Raw genomic sequence first — 17,095 nt, 5'->3', positions numbered from 1 at the left:
AAACACTGGCTTACTGAACACAAGCCTGATCCAATGAGTGATCATGGCATCAGGAAGAGTAAATCCTGAGGTGAAGTGACGGAGAATAGGATTTTGTTGGGATGCACAGAGATAAAGAAAAGAGAGATAAAAAAGAAAGTTCCTACTAATTCCAATGAATTTATTTTTCCATAACTTCCCAGTAATTCATGATTATTGGATAAGGATTTAAGAAAATAATAATAATAGTGCTCAAACAAAGCATTTCTAGCTATAACATACTTTTGAGACGAGCATGACTAATTTCCACATGAACTGAACCCTATAGAGAAAGATCAAAGCTTTCTTTCATGTTTTTGGACTAGAAGACAGACTAAGTTTAATTCACAATGTCTTTAGCATTAAACACACAGAGACATCTGTCATGGGAAACTGCAGTGAATGAAAGACGTGTATGCCAGCGAACAGCACAAAGAAAATGTTTCAGTTAACTGAATAAATAATGCACAAAAATTTTAACAAGACAATGTACGAGCAAAGCATGTGACAGAAGCTCCGCCCACACAGAAACCTCATATCTCAAACACAATCTCTCTCTCACATACATACTCCCCTGCTGTCAACATGACAACAATTTAAAGTGCTGTAATACTGATTTTAATCCGGGATTTATGGGAAAGGCCATGTAAACTAAGTGTTAAAAATACATGGCAGAATATGTAAAATAGCGTTTCACGGTTTGCCATTGCCAATTAGGCTATAATTTCGCCCAATATATGACATAAAATTAACGTTAGCAATTTCCTTGTCACTTTCCTCGGTGTATAACATAAATGTAGCTATGTCATTTACACACTTCAAACAATAACGTTACACGACATCAATGTGACATTTCACGCAATCAACTTTTCCTCTCAAATTTAACAAAAATGACGAGACAAGTTCAATAAAAGTGAAAATTATATGTATATAAATCATGTTCATGAAAAACAGAAAGACGCTAAATCTTAAATAATCTGAGGTCAGGTGAAATTCACTCCCTCAGGTGAGGGACACACTTTAAAACTCACCTCTGTGACAGATTAACCTCTCAAATTAAACTTTAAAGTTTCATTTTCTCGTTTAATTCAGTGTTAATGTCTGTATAAATGCTGTTTACTCAGCAGAGAAGAGTTAAGCACACCTGAGGAAACAGGTTCGCTCTCATTCCTACCTGCTAACCTGCTAACGCGTTTTAAAAAATCCGTAAAACAAGATGAAACGCCTATCATTGTACCTATTTTCACAGTTTACCGACAGATGAACGTACCTGACGAGATATTCCAGGTGTTTCGTGAGCTATAGACAAAGAAACAGGCTGAATTGGAGGCTCATTGGTCTTGCTGGGTAGTTGAGCGTCGAAGTTAAGGTTGTTCCTGAGTCGCGGCGCGAGCGAACTCCTCCGGCACGCTCGCGCCCACTATCCCCACAGTCCCGCCTCACCGCTCCCACGCGCTCCTCACGGGCCGGTGCCTGTGAACTTCACTTGGACTGTAGAGGGACCTTTGACGGGACACTGACGCCACCGTGAGGCAATAGACAGAAAACTCACAAAAGTCAAACTGAAAAAGCAGTGCCCTCCAAAATATTTGGGGTCAGTATTTATATTGCGTTACAATCAAAATTGTTACATCAAGTGGCATTTATTTTAGAGAAAGAGAGCATAAGCACAGTTTTCAGGGAAAACATGTTAATGTGATGAACGATAGGTTACCTGTTGTTATTATGCTAGGATACCTGTACTGTGTGATCTTGAGGCCTGGGCCCAGTTGTTCAAAAAGTTTAATTTGGATCAGAATGATTTCGATTTTGGAACACTGGATTGGATCACTGTGATCCAGATACAAACTTTTCCAAAAACATACCAAATCCAGATCACCAGTTCTCTAAATGGAACATGTCACCATGTAGGCAAACATCCTCTTCCATTTTCAAATCCCAATCCTACTAAAGTTTGATCAACAGCCTACTGAAGGTTTGATCCAGATTTCAGATCCTTTATAATTAAGTTTGTGTCATGCTGTTCCATTCTTTCACAACTCTCACCATTTCACACTTATAAATATCCTAAATTTTTTTAAACTTTTCCAAATAGACTTTGTCAAGACTGCAGTAATTACATTACATGTAATGTGACAAGACAAGAATTGAAAAATTATTATAGACATTATTTTGCAAAGTAATCACATAGAAATCATGCAGCAGTTAAAAAGCTACAAACTATTTTACAATTATTTATGTTTAATCTAAGTTGTTTAATTATTTATTTATTATTTAATGTTAATTTAAGTTTTATCAATTGTCATCTGATTGATGTGTTAATCTGATCAAATGATTTACTGTAGATTAATTTTAGGGACGGTTGTGAACAGTCAAGTTAAATGATACAAACTTAGAAAATAGAACAAATTCAAATTATTCTGTAAATCAGCTCTAAAATAGAGAATAGGCCTGGTGTTGTTATTCATCTGAAGTCGCTTCAGTGTTGATTCTGTTCATTTCAATAACTGTGTAAACTTCAATTCTGAAATGAGTTCAGTTCAGCCATAAGCAGCTCTCACTTTGAGTCAGTTCAATGTTTATTCAATTCAGTTCAATAACAGAGTCGATGTTGCTAAATTTCTCCGTTATGAAACGAAGTCGAATCAGCTATAAAGCATCTCTGACTGCAGACAACAGCGGTGTCACATTTATTCACATTTACAGTTATTCAGTTCATATTGAGAGGAATGTTTTTATGGTCGACATTATTATTTGTGTCCAATAGAGAGCAGCAGAGCATTAGATTGTAACAGTTTAGACATCTTACCAGTTCTCTCGCTTTCCCTCTCTTTCCCCTTCTGTCAGCCAGTAGCCACATCACCTTCAGTTCAGTGGAAATGAAACTCATCACTACTTCCTGCTCATTCTGGGTGTGGGATTCAGCAGTTTTGTGGGGGGGTTCTGTTTCTGAGGGCTAAACTGTTTGTGAGTTACTAAATGGCAGAATCCAGTGTTTCTTTGGCTCAGGATCAGTTCAGTTGTTCAATCTGTCTGGATCTACTGAAGAATCCAGTGACCATTCCCTGTGGACACAGTTACTGTATGATCTGTATCACAGGCTTCTGGGATCAGGATGATCAGAAGGGAGTCAACAGCTGCCCTCAGTGCAGACAGACCTTCACTACAAGACCTGTTTTAGGTAAAAACACCATGCTGGCTGAAGTGGTGGAGAAACTCAAGAAGACAAAACTACAAGCTGCTCGTCCTGCTCAGTGTTACACTGAATCTGGAGATGTGGAGTGTGACGTCTGTACTGGGGACAAAAACAAAGCCATCAAGTCCTGTCTGGTGTGTCTGAACTCTTACTGTCAAAATCATCTGGAACAACATGAGATTTTCTTCAAAGGTAAGAGACACAATCTAATGGATGCCACTGGACGACTTCAGGAGATGATCTGCCCTCAACATGAGAAACTACTGGAGATTTACTGTCGTACTGATCAACACTGTATATGTTATTTATGTACAATGGATGTGCACAAAAATCATGAGACTGTATCAGCTGCAGCAGAGAGGACTGAGAAACAGGTACTAACAATTATATAATCCAAATATTAATATCAATTGCAAAATGATAAATTTAAACATATTATAAACGGTTTTGTTTATCATGCTGTGCCATGTGTTTTACAAATATCTTCTGGAAAATCTGGAAGTTGCTATATGATTTAAGTAACATCTAAATAGTAGCGGGTGATATCAGAAATGAAATCTGATACTTTTATTAAATCTGATAAGTTTTGAACAATTTGATTTGTAAGGTTAACACAAAAGTACTATGTACTTACTAACCCATTGATTTAGATATATTTGAATGTTAACATGTTTTTATTATCAAACACATATACACACTGCATATTAAAAAATACACTTTCCCAACAGAGACAGTTAGAAGAGACACAGAGAACAAACCAGCAGAGAATGGATGAGAAACTGAAGGAGCTTGAGGAGCTGAGAGAGGCTGTAGAGTCTCACAAGGTGAGTTTAGAGCAGAAGAACTGCTGGAAGAGCTGTTTCAGACTCAGTTAGATCTCTCCTCCAGTCAGTCCGTGAGGAGCCAGTGCTGGAGCTCTTTCAGTCCCACTGAAGCCCACTGTGGGGAACAACAGGCTGTGTGAGGGACCAGTAAGAGCTGAGTGAATGGACTGGTTCTAATGCGTCTCTGTGTCCTAACAGCGCTTTGCACAGGCAGCAGTGGAGGACAGTGAGAGGATCTTTACTAAACTGATCCGCTCCATTGAGAGAAGCTGCTCTGAGGTGACACAGCTGATCAGAGACCAGGAAAAGACTGCAGTGAGTCGAGCTGAAGAACGACTGGAGCGACTGGAGCAGGAGATTGAGGATCTGAGGAGGAGAGACACTGAGCTGGAGCAGCTTTCACACACAGATGATCACATTCAATTCCTCCAGGTAACAGAGATCTGACAAACAGGACAGTGTCTTTAGGAAGAGAAGAGATTGCGTTTTCTAATGTTTCTGTGTCTTTAGCTGCTGTGTCTTTGTGTCTGTGTAGAGTTTCCAGTCTCTCTCTGTCCCTCCTGGATCTACAGACTCGCCCAGCATCACTGTCAGTCCTCGTCTCTCTTTTGATGATGTTGGTAAATCTGTGTCTCTTCTGAGAGAGAAACTGGAGCATTTCTGCAGAGAGGAAATAGAAAAGATATCTGGAAAAGGTAAGTACTGGATCATTTGTGTACTCCCAGAATTAAGTGATTCATCATGAAACATAATGTGGAATGAAAAGTAATAATATTAAATAGATGTATATTTAATGTTCTCTGTACTTTTATCGATATTCCACAGTAACATACATTGAGATAATTCCCATACCCGAGCTCAAGACCAGGGAGGAATTTTTACATTGTAAGTCTCTATACACACACACACACAGACAGACACACACACACACATGGCACACATCACACACACACACACACACACACACACACACACACACACACACACACACACACACACACACACACACACACACACACACACACACACACACACACACACACACACACACACACACACACACATATGTTGGGTTAGTTGGATTGTATATGTTGGATTTCCATAGACCTAATGCTTTTTTTATACTATACAAACTGTATATTTTATCTCCAAACCCTAAACCTACCCATGACAGAAAACTTTCTGCATTTTACATTTTCAAAAAATAACATAACATAACATAACACATAACATAACATAATATGATTTATAAGCTGTTTTCCTCATAGGGAACAAAAATGTCCCCACAAGGACAAGGATTTTGGATATTGTTCTTTGTGGGGGCATTTGTCCCCATAACATAGGGTTTACCTGAACCACACAAACACACTACTACTACTACTACGACATTGATTTACCCCCTTATAATCTGATTGACTCCACTATGTAGTCATACATTTATACTAGGCTGTTTTGGATGTGTAATGTGTGCATGTGTGTCATGCGTGGGGAATGTGAGTTTTAGTAAAGCTTCCATGTTAAAATCTGTCTCCTGTCTGTTCATTACTAATAATCTAACAAATCTTAGTTAAATAAAATAAGATAAAAATAAAAACTCTTGCAACTGTTAATATTTCAAATAGTTATTTCCTGATGTAGATTATTTGTTTTGTTTCCATCAGATTTCCGTCAGTTCACTGTGGATTTAAATACAGCGTATAAAAGTATTTGTCTGTCTGACGGGAACCGAGTGATTAAATACACTGACACAGTCCAGTCGTATCCGGATCATCCAGACAGATTTGATACTCTGGAGCAGGTGTTGTGTCGAGAGAGTGTGTGTGGACGCTGTTACTGGGAGGTTGAGTGGAGTGGTGAGGTGGGTATATCAGTGTCATATAAGAGCATCAGTAGGAAAGGAGAGGAAAATGAATGTATTTTTGGACGCAACATTCAGTCTTGGAGATTATTTTGCACTTCCTTTGCATGTTTACTCTGGTATGATAAAAAAAAGACTAAACTCCCTGTAGTCTCCAGCTCCTCTAGAATAGGAGTGTATGTGGATCACAGTGCAGGAACTCTGTCCTTCTACAGCGTCTCTGACACAATGACCCTCATTCACAGAGTCCACACCACATTCACTCAGCCTCTCTATCCTGGCTTTAGAGTTTATGGATCAGTGAAACTGTGTGATATCACAAAATAGATGATACAAAGTCATATAGGCTACTACAGCATGTGATATTACTAATAAAAATATAAGTAAAAATCGTATTACATTAATCTAATAATGGTTGTAATGTATGAGTGAAAGAATAACAATGAATAATCTTTATTGTAACCAATAGGACAAATAATATTCATACTGTCTGTCACTGTATGCTGTAAATAAATAAAAATGAGAGAACCAAAGGCCCTCATGTCATTTATTTTGCCCTACTACTTATTGAAACTTGGAATCTGAGTTCATGACATCACAGTTATGAATTAACAACCTTGCAGGTCAAAGGTGTTGCTGTTCATTCTGTTTAAATATGAAACGTGAGTGAAAAAACATGCAGTGTGATCAACAGTGAAACAACTCAGATTTTACTTCAATAAAAAGAAGCAGAGAAAGTTTATCTTTTAAAGATAATTTTATCATCTTACTAAAGATAAATTGCAAAATGACTTAAGAGGTTGTAAAAAGTAAAATATTTGAATGAAGAAACAAATAATAACAAAAATAATTGTAAAAAACATTGACATTTGTACAATATTGAATAAAATTATACTGTAAAAGCATTAACAATCACACATAAACTGTAAAATGAAATCATTAAATTAGAGTATTGTTAATAAAAATGAATTATCAATATAATATATTGCCATTTTAATTGTCATTCATATTAAAGACTTTTTTGGAGATCCATTTTTGGGGTGAATTGTAGTTCTATAATCTTTGAGTCAGACTCAATTCTGGGTAAAATAGAGAATAGGCCTAGTGTTATTCAGCTGAAGTCGGTTCAGTGTTGATTCTGTTCAGTTCAATAACTGTGTAAACTTCAATTCTGAAATGAGTTCAGTTCAGCCATAAGCAGCTCTCACTTTGAGTCAGTTCAATGTTTATTCAATTCAGTTCAAGAGTCGATGTTGTTAAATTTCTCCGTTATGAAACGAAGTCGAATCAGCTATAAAGCATCTCTGACTGCAGACAACAGCGGTGTCACATTTATTCACATTTACAGTTATTCAGTTCATATTGAGAGGAATGTTTTTATGGTCGACGACATTATTATTTGTGTCCAATAGAGAGCAGCAGAGCGTAACAGTTTAGACATCTTACCAGTTCTCTCGCTTTCCCTCTTTCCCCCTCTGTAAGTCAGTTACCACTCCTACCTTCAGTTCTGTAAAAATGAAACTCATCACTACTTCCTGCTCAGTCTGGGTGTGGGTTTTCTGTTTCTGAGGGCTAAACTGTTTGTGAGTTACTGTTTTGCAGTAAAATGGCAGAATCCAGTGTTTCTTTGGCTCAGGATCAGTTCAGTTGTTCAATCTGTCTGGATCTACTGAAGAATCCAGTGACCATTCCCTGTGGACACAGTTACTGTATGATCTGTATCACAGGCTTCTGGGATCAGGATGATCAGAAGGGAGTCAACAGCTGCCCTCAGTGCAGACAGACCTTCACTACAAGACCTGTTTTAGGTAAAAACACCATGCTGGCTGAAGTGGTGGAGAAACTCAAGAAGACAAAACTACAAGCTCGTCCTGCTCAGTGTTACACTGAATCTGGAGATGTGGGGTGTGACGTCTGTACTGGGGACAAAAACAAAGCCATCAAGTCCTGTCTGGTGTGTCTGAACTCTTACTGTCAAAATCATCTGGAACAACATGAGATTTTCTTCAAAAGTAAAAGACACAATCTAATGGACGACACTGGACGACTTCAGGAGATGATCTGCCCTCAACATGAGAAACTGCTGGAGATTTACTGTCGTACTGATCAACACTGTATATGTTATTTATGTTCAATGGATGTGCACAAAAATCATGAGACTGTATCAGCTGCAGCAGAGAGGACTGAGAAACAGGTATTAACTGATATTGAGACTATAATGCAAATATTAATATCAATTGCAATGTGATGAAATTGAACATATAAAGGATTTTGTTTATCATGCTGTGCCATGTGTTTTACAAATATCTTCTGGAAAATCTATTTAATTAACATCTAGTTGCAGGTGATATCAGAAATGAACAATTTGATTTGTAAGGTGAACACAAACGTACTATGTACAAACATTGATTTAGATAAATTTTAATGTAAACATGTTTTTCTTATCAAACTGCATACACACTGCATATTAAACAATAAACTTTCCCGACAGAGACAGTTAGAAGAGACACAGAGAACAAACCAGCAGAGAATGGATGAGAAACTGAAGGAGCTTGAGGAGCTGAGAGAGGCTGTAGAGTCTCACAAGGTGAGTTTAGAGCAGAAGAACTGCTGGAAGAGCTGTTTCAGACTCAGTTAGGACTCTCCTCCAGTCAGTCCGTGAGGAGCCAGTGCTGGAGCTCTTTCAGTCCCACTGAAGCCCACTGTGGGGAACAGGCTGTGTGAGGGACCAGTAAGAGCTGAGTGAATGGACTGGTTCTAATGCGTCTCTGTGTCCTAACAGCGCTCTGCACAGGCAGCAGTGGAGGACAGTGAGAGGATCTTTACTAAACTGATCCGCTCCATTGAGAGAAGCCGCTCTGAGGTGACACAGCTGATCAGAGACCAGGAAAAGACTGCAGTGAGTCGAGCTGAAGAACAACTGGAGCGACTGGAGCAGGAGATTGAGGATCTGAGGAGGAGAGACACTGAGCTGGAGCAGCTTTCACACACAGATGATCACATTCAATTCCTCCAGGTAACAGAGATCTGACAAACAGGACAGTGTCTTTAGGAAGAGAAGATATTGCGTTTTCTAATGTTTCTGTGTCTTTAGCTGCTGTGTCTTTGTGTCTGTGTAGAGTTTCCAGTCTCTCTCTGTCCCTCCTGGATCTACAGACTCGTCCAGCATCACTGTCAGTCCTCGTCTCTCTTTTGACGATGTTGGTAAATCTGTGTCTCTTCTGAGAGAGAAAATGGAGCATTTCTGCAGAGAGGAAATAGAAAAGATATCTGGAAAAGGTAAGTACTGGATCATTTATGTAATCACAGAATTAAGTGGTTCATCATGAAATATAAACTGGAATGAAAAGTGCACAAAAAATTCATATGAAATATGTACATTTAATGTTCTCTGTACTTTTTTTCATATTCCACAGTAACATACATTGAGATCATTCCCACACCCGAATTCAAGACCAGGGGGAAATTTGTACAATGTAAGTCTCTACACACACACACACACACACACAGACATATGTTGGGTTTTCATGTTTTATGTGGACTTTCCATAGACATAATGATTTTTTATACTGTACAAACTGTATCTTTTATCTCCAAACCCTAAAACATGATAGAAAAGTTTCTGCATTTAAAATTTTCAAAAAATATTACAATATGATTTATAAGCTGTTTTCCTCATAGGGAACAAAAATGTCCCCACAAGGACAAGGATTTTGGATATTGTTCTTTGTGGGGGCATTTTGTCCCCATAACATAGGGTTTACCTGAACCACACAAACACACTACGACTACTACGACATTGATTTACCCCCTTATAATCTGACTGACACCAACATTTAGTCATACATTTATTCTCTGTTAATCTTTGTTGAATAAAATAAGATATAAAAATAAAACTCTTGCAACTGTTAATATTTCAAATAGTTATTTCCTGATGTAGATTATTTGTTTTGTTTCCATCAGATTTCCGTCAGTTCACTGTGGATATAAATACAGCGCATAAAAGAATTTGTCTGTCTGAAGGGAACCGAGTTATTAAATACACTGACACAGTCCAGTCGTATCCGGATCATCCAGACAGATTTGATACTCTGGAGCAGGTGTTGTGTCGAGAGAGTGTGTGTGGACGCTGTTACTGGGAGGTTGAGTGGAGTGGTGAGGTGGGTATATCAGTGTCATATAAGAGCATCAGTAGGAAGGGAGAGGGAAATGAATGTATTTTTGGACGCAACATTCAGTCTTGGAGATTATTTTGCTCTTCCTCCAAATGTTTATTCTGGTACGATAAAAAAAAGACTAAACTCCCTGTAGTCTCCAGCTCCTCTAGAATAGGAGTGTATGTGGATCACAGTGCAGGAACTCTGTCCTTCTACAGCGTCTCTGACACAATGACCCTCATTCACAGAGTCCACACCACATTCACTCAGCCTCTCTATCCTGGCTTTAGAGTTTACTTTTTGGGACCACATATTTCAAAAGTAAAACTGTGAGAATTGAACTGCATTGATGGTACAGAGAATCATGTCTGAGGTCAATGGTAAATCCATATCACTGAAATGCTGAGTGGAGCCTTTTCTTAGATTAATCGGATGAATAAATGTTCATAAACATAGAGTATAAAAAAGATGAATGTGGAAACATCATCATTGACACCAACAGTAGAAATAATACTTGTAATGTAACTCAATTTACTTGCTTAATGCAAATAAAATAAATAAGAAGCATGAGAGGCATTTTGTTGTGTTTTCTTCAATCATACATTAATACGTATACATATTCATTGAGTGAATTTAGAGGATCCTCTTTGTCTTTAAAGGGGGGGTACAATGGTGTTTCATGCATTCAGAGTTGTTTACAGTGTTAAAGAGATGGATTCTCATGCTAAACATGGCCAAAGTTTAAAAAAAATATTTTGGACGAATAACGGAGAATTTCTGTGCCGAAAATCTTACTTCCGGGTTGGTACAAGTTTCGGCTGGTTTTTTTCGATCGTGGATCTAATGACGTAGACGAGAGTGGAACTCCTTATATGAGCATTTCTCTCGGAAAAGCGCGCCCGCACACACGTCGACCAGAGGAGAGCGAGACCGCGCACATCAACGCGCTTCAACAGGAAATCATCGGTAGCGCTGCATAGGTTTTATAAACAAGGCCCAGTTCGACGCCGGGTTTGCAGATCGTCTAATGCTTAAGGATGGAGCAGTCCCAACGATAAAGGTTCACGGTCGTGCGTTGGAACCGCAGGCGGTGAGTAAAACTGCTTCAAATGCCTGTGTGTTGTTAGCTATCGGCGCTCCGCCCACACGGCACGCCTCCAGTCGCTCGTTTTTTTCCGGAAAGACTCGGAACAGCCTATCTTTCTTTTATAAATATAATAAAACTAAAGACTATTTGGAGATATGAAGGATGCAATACTACTCTATAGGTACTCAAGATTAACATGAGATTGACTGAAACTGAGTGTTTCACCCCCCCTTTAAATATTAAATGTTTATTAAACAACAGTGGATTCAACAGTGACACTTTAGAGAGACTTTTACTTGAATGAAGATACAAATATGTATGATGTTTTCCAGAACTAATGGTTACAGTTGAGTCTCATATTGTTGCTTCTGTCACTGTACCTCTGGATCTTCTCATTTTGCCTCAACATGTTTACAGTAAGTCGTGAAGCAGTCATTTATTTTAACCTCAGTGACTTACAGGCCGATCACAGACAGGGTCAGTCCTAATCTATTGGCCTTCCATTAAGACTGCAGCTTAAGAGCACAATGGTCACACACTTCTATGTATTACATGATGATGCTTTACCCTAAACCCGCTGGATGTTGATGCATACCTGGACATGTTTTTTGTTATTTTATTTACATTTTAATGTAAGTTTGTGTCACTGCTTTTCCATTCTTCTTCCATAACTATCAGTAGTTCATTCTACTAAATATCCTATGATTTTTAAACACTTTCTAATTGACAAGACAGTTAATGCTTTGTGATGAGACATACATTTTAAGTTTAGCATGGTCATTATTTAATAAAGTAATAACATGACAATCATTTTGCAGTTATAAAAGCAACAAACTATTCTACAATTATTTATAATTATGATTTACTGAAGACTCATTGTAGGGACAGTGAGAGGACATTAGTATTAACATCAACATTAGTATTAGTGATCAGTAGAGGGCAGTGAACCTTACCTTATCTGACCAGCTCTCTCTCTCTCTCTCTCACTCTCTCTCTCTCTCTCTCTCTCTCTCTCTCTCTCTCTCTCTCTCTCTCTCTCTCTCTCTCTCTCTCTCTCTCTCTCTCCTGCTTTCCCTCTCTTTCTCCATCTTTCAGCCACTCCTACCTTCAGGGAAAGTGAAAGTGAAACTCATCACTACTTCCTGCTCAGTCTGGGTGTGGGATTCAGCAGTTTTGTGTTTTTTTCTGTTTATAAGGGCTAGACTAAACAGTAAAATAGTAAAATGGTAGAATTCAGTGTTTCTTTGGCTCAGGATCAGTTCAGTTGTTCAATCTGTCTGGATTTAATTAAGAATCCAGTGACCATTCCCTGTGGACACAGTTACTGTATGATCTGTATCACAGGCTTCTGGGATCAGGATGATCAGAAGGGAGTCTACAGCTGCCCTCAGTGCAGACAGAGCTTCACTACAAGACCTGTTTTAGGTAAAAACACCATGCTGGCTGAAGTGGTGGAGAAACTCAAGAAGACAAAACTACAAGCTGCTCGTCCTGCTCAGTGTTACACTGAGTCTGGAGATGTGGAGTGTGACGTCTGTACTGAGGACAAAAACAAAGCCATCAAGTCCTGTCTGGTGTGTCTGAACTCTTACTGTCAAAATCATCTGGAACAACATGAGATTTTCTTCAAAGGTAAGAGACACAATCTAATGGACGCCACTGGACGACTTCAGGAGATGATCTGCCCTCAACATGAGAAACTGCTGGAGATTTACTGTCGTAGTGAACAGAAGTGCATTTTTGTTTGCTGTGCATGGTGGATGAACACACAAACCATGACACTGTATCAGTTGCAGCAGAGAGAACTGAGAAACTGGTATGAACTAAAGAAAGTGCTTAAATGTCAAATGCATGTGAAATATGCCCCCCCCCCCCCCCCCCCCCCCCAATTCTATTGTGTATGAGCATTATTGAAAGAGTTCAAACAATAAGTTCATATTGGTTAGTGTTGGATTATGGCAGTGCCATTACTCAACCATCTTAAAATAAATTTGTGAACAAACATAGATAGCGATTGTTTACATGAGATAAAAGCTTCTAAAAATACATATTAAAAAGGATCCCAAAACAGTACACACTTATCAGTAAACTTTCCCAACAGAGACAGTTGGAGGAAATGCAGAGAACAAACCAGCAGAGAATGGAGGAGAGACAGAAGGAGCTTGAGGAGCTGAGAGAGGCTGTAGAGTCTCACAAGGTGAGTTTAGAGCAGAAGAACTGCTGGAAGAGCTGTTTCAGACTCAGTTAGGACTCTCCTCCAGTCAGTCCGTGAGGAGCCAGTGCTGGAGCTCTTTCAGTCCCACTGAAGCCCACTGTGGGGAACAGGCTGTGTGAGGGACCAGTAAGAGCTGAGTGAATGGACTGGTTCTAATGCGTCTCTGTGTGTGTGTCCTAACAGCGCTCTGCACAGGCAGCAGTGGAGGACAGTGAGAGGATCTTTACTGAGCTGATCCGCTCCATTGAGAGAAGCCGCTCTGAGGTGACACAGCTGATCAGAGACCAGGAAAAGACTGCAGTGAGTCGAGCTGAAGAACGACTGGAGCGACTGGAGCAGGAGATTGAGGATCTGAGGAGGAGAGACACTGAGCTGGAGCAGCTTTCACACACAGATGATCACATTCAATTCCTCCAGGTAACAGAGATCTGACAAACAGGACAGTGTCTTTAAGAAGGGAAGAGATTGTGTTTTCTAATGTTTCTGTGTCTTTACTTGCTGTTTCTGTTGTGTCTTTGTGTCTGTGTAGAGTTTCCAGTCTTTCTCTGTCCCTCCTGGATCTACAGACTTACCCAGCATCACTGTCAGTCCTCGTCTCTCTTTTGATGATGTTGGTAAATCTGTGTCTCATCTGAGAGAGAAACTGGAGCATTTCTGCAGAGAGGAAATAGAAAAGATGTCTGATATGGGTAATGCACTGGATTGTTCTTTTACTTTCAGAAATAATTTAAGCATCATGCTAGAAAAATCAATACAGTAAAATAAAAATATAATAAAATATTAATACAGAATACATTGTTTCTTTCAATGTTTTCTTTAATATTACACTGAATATGTCTTTTGGTTTTCATAGTAAAATACATCGATATTGTATCCACCCCTGAACCAAAGACAAGGGAGGAGTTTCTTCAATGTAAGGCACAACACTAGTGGGTGAAATCTTCCCATTTGATGTCAGTAATTTCCTGATTTAGAGAAAGATTATGTGTTTTATCTTTCAGATTCCCGTCGGTTCACGCTGGATGCAAACACAGTGCATAAATACCTATGTTTGTCTGAGGAGAACAGAATGATTACTGAAACCAACACAGACCAGCGGTATCCTGATCATCCAGACAGATTTGATAGTTTGACTCAGGTGTTGTGTCGAGAGAGTGTGTGTGGACGCTGTTACTGGGAAGTAGAGTGGAATGGGAGAGGAGTGTGTATATCAGTGTCATATAAGAGCATCAGCAGGAAGAGACAGGGTTTTTTTGAATGTGCATTGGGATATAATGATCAGTCTTGGAGTTTGTATTACTTTCCCTCCAGTTACTGCAAATACTCATTCTGTCACAATGACACAGAGACTGAACTCCTTGCCGTCTCCATCTCCTCTAGAATAGGAGTGTATGTGGATCACAGTGCAGGAACTCTGTCCTTCTACAGCGTCTCTGACACAATGACCCTCATTCACAGAGTCCACACCACATTCACTCAGCCTCTCTATCCTGGCTTTAGAGTTTATGGATCAGTGAAACTGTGTGATATCACAAAATAGAATAGGCTAAAGGGCTGCAGGATGTGCGATAGGCTTTTATAGGATTCATAGTTGATCTGTGATCCGTAACGCATGTAATTCGCAGATTAATTGCAAAGTTTAACCATCAGAGTGACAGTTTATCATTTGCATGTGTTTTTAAGTCCTGTCAATTTAAACATCAAGTGCAAAAAGACTGAGCCACACACACAGAGCCACGCAGACAGCACGTGAAGTTCGTGAACACCGAATTCCCTTCCCTTTCTTATCTATTTGTGCTTAAACAGACATGTGCATGGAAAATTAAGTCAAAATGCCCATCTCGACGAGTTTCCTCGTGAATGCAGTCGTTTATGAGTTGTAAACAGAGAAAGAAAACGGATGCTTGTCATTACCAATGTGCGTTCGCCTTTAAGTGACAGCAGCCCAATATACCTGCAACTGTTTGTGTCACCAATGTTAATCAAACAACAAAAGAGAAAGAGAAAATCACTTTTGTTGCTTTAACAAAAATAAACTATGAATTATATGAATCCTATTTAATTTATACAGTGAAGACTATGAAGTGTAATTTTACATTTGATTATTCATTGTCTGTACCTGAATAGTTAATTTACCTGAAAAACATAAAGCACTGCTTATTTCATCTGTCTTTGTTCTATTATATTCATCTATGCTTGTAATTTATTATTTTCTATGCAGATGCAATACCCTACAAAATTACCCCAATCATCCTAAAATGATTAATTCTTTACAAATAGAGCTATTCAAATCATCAGGTGAAATTGTTTTCATATCGCAATATAGATATCACAAAAAAAAAAAAAAAAAAAACTAAATAATATCGCAATGTCAGTTTTTTCCCCAATATCGTGCAGCCCTAATATATAGCATGTGATATTATCAATAAAAATATAAGTAAAAATATTATCACATTAATCTAATAATGGTTGTAATGTAAGAATGAAAGAATAACGACAATGAATAATCTTCATTGTAACCAATAGAGAAGTAATATTCATATTGTCTGTCACTGTATGCTGTAAATAAAAAAATGAGAGAACCAAAGGCCTTTATGTCATTTATTCTGGCCTACTTATTTAAACTTGGAATCTGAGTTTATGACATCTCAGTTATGAATTAACAACCTTGTAGGTCAAAGGTGTTGCTGTTCATTCTGTTTAAATATGAAACAAAGTACAGAAAACATGCAGTGTGACCAACAGTTGAACATCTCAGATTTTACTTCAATAAAAGAAGCAGAGAAAGTTTGTCTTTGAATTGTAAGACAATTAATTAGACAATTATCACATTTTCATTTGTGGATGTAATGTTTCTCATGCAGGACATATGAGTTTACTATAATAGTGTATCCTGCTGAAACCTAGGAATAGTCATTTGGCCTCTGTAGAATTTCTCTGACAGCATACATCACAGTTTTAAATCTGGATGTCCTGTAAAGAGCAGCACATTCAGGGCTTTGCAGAGATAACAAATGTTTGGAGGTGAAACTATGACAACTCCCTCTCCTTGGTCTTTAAAAATGACTGAATTATCAAATTTAGCACTTTTGTGGAAATATGATCATATTTTGTAATTATTATTTAAATCTGACTAATTTTCAAATTGTTTGTCAGAAATCAACATCTCAGGAAATTGTTATGGGGTTTAAAAATCAGAATATGACTTCATTTATGAAATCGATTTCATACATGTCCACTATATGGACACTAGGACAGCATGGCATATCGGGCATTTTTGGAGACACAAGTGAACAGGGAATTGATTATGGAAAGAAATTACACCCTATATCATTATTCTTATGAAATATGAGATATTTTTAATAATAAAAAATTAATAATAAATTTAATAATAAATATGAGAATTTTTACTCCAATTATTACACGTCTTGTATCATGGTCCCCCAAAAACACATTAATATGCAGATTAGATACAGTGTATAGATGCATTGCATAGAATGGGAATGGCATTAATGGCCATGATTACACGCATATTGCATAAAATGGTATATCAAATCATTCTGTTATATCTGTCATAACACAGTTGAGAATCATCCTTATACAAAGTTTGGATTAAGAAAAAAAACTTGAAACCTAAAATTGATTGGTGAATGAAACAAAAACGTTGTTTCTGTCTATAAATGTCTTTAAAAAATTTTTTTTTTAATAAATGGGTATACAGAGGACATAGCATAACATAG

General features: G+C 38.1%; 4 protein-coding genes across 9 annotated transcripts in view; 3 read left to right on the top strand and 1 right to left on the bottom strand.

Annotated features, from left to right (window-relative positions):
• arhgap12a (Rho GTPase activating protein 12a) overlaps positions 1–1,479 on the bottom strand; it is a 36,185-nt gene extending 34,706 nt beyond the window's left edge. For 2 of the 6 annotated variants that reach the window (XM_079875340.1, XM_079875343.1), the window contains exon 1: positions 1,289–1,374. The gene's annotated coding sequence lies outside the window, so the exon portion shown is untranslated. Of the gene's footprint in view, positions 1–1,288 lie in introns of all 6 variants that reach the window. The other 4 variants (XM_079875342.1, XM_079875345.1, XM_079875344.1 and 1 more) reach the window with 4 other exon arrangements.
• A 1,381-nt stretch (positions 1,480–2,860) lies between these two features.
• On the top strand, positions 2,861–6,426 carry LOC307160976 (E3 ubiquitin/ISG15 ligase TRIM25-like). Its single transcript, XM_079875382.1, has 6 exons — positions 2,861–3,588; positions 3,943–4,038; positions 4,237–4,470; positions 4,574–4,733; positions 4,864–4,923; positions 5,700–6,426. Exons 1-6 carry the CDS (start codon positions 2,998–3,000, stop codon positions 6,221–6,223), a joined length of 1,665 nt encoding a protein of 554 aa, XP_079731508.1. The 5' UTR covers positions 2,861–2,997; the 3' UTR covers positions 6,224–6,426.
• A 976-nt stretch (positions 6,427–7,402) lies between these two features.
• LOC307160974 (E3 ubiquitin/ISG15 ligase TRIM25-like) lies at positions 7,403–10,628 on the top strand. The gene is made up of 6 exons (XM_079875380.1): positions 7,403–8,090; positions 8,388–8,483; positions 8,679–8,912; positions 9,016–9,175; positions 9,313–9,372; positions 9,860–10,628. Exons 1-6 carry the CDS (start codon positions 7,503–7,505, stop codon positions 10,384–10,386), a joined length of 1,665 nt encoding a protein of 554 aa, XP_079731506.1. The 5' UTR covers positions 7,403–7,502; the 3' UTR covers positions 10,387–10,628.
• Positions 10,629–12,363: 1,735 nt separating this feature from the next.
• Positions 12,364–14,961, top strand: ftr16 (finTRIM family, member 16; the record flags this gene model as incomplete). The annotated part of the gene is given in 7 exon segments (XM_079875377.1): positions 12,364–12,879; positions 12,882–12,956; positions 13,242–13,337; positions 13,539–13,772; positions 13,885–14,044; positions 14,209–14,268; positions 14,357–14,961. Coding segments are annotated over 7 exon segments (1,680 nt in total). The 3' UTR covers positions 14,896–14,961.
• Positions 14,962–17,095: the final 2,134 nt, after the last annotated feature.

Source organism: Squalius cephalus, assembly GCF_949319135.1.
Source record: "Squalius cephalus genome assembly, chromosome: 7".
Classification (NCBI taxonomy): Eukaryota; Metazoa; Chordata; class Actinopteri; order Cypriniformes; family Leuciscidae; genus Squalius; species Squalius cephalus.
The sequence above is the reverse complement of the archived record's forward strand: the minus strand, read 5'-3'. Positions and strand labels throughout refer to the sequence as shown.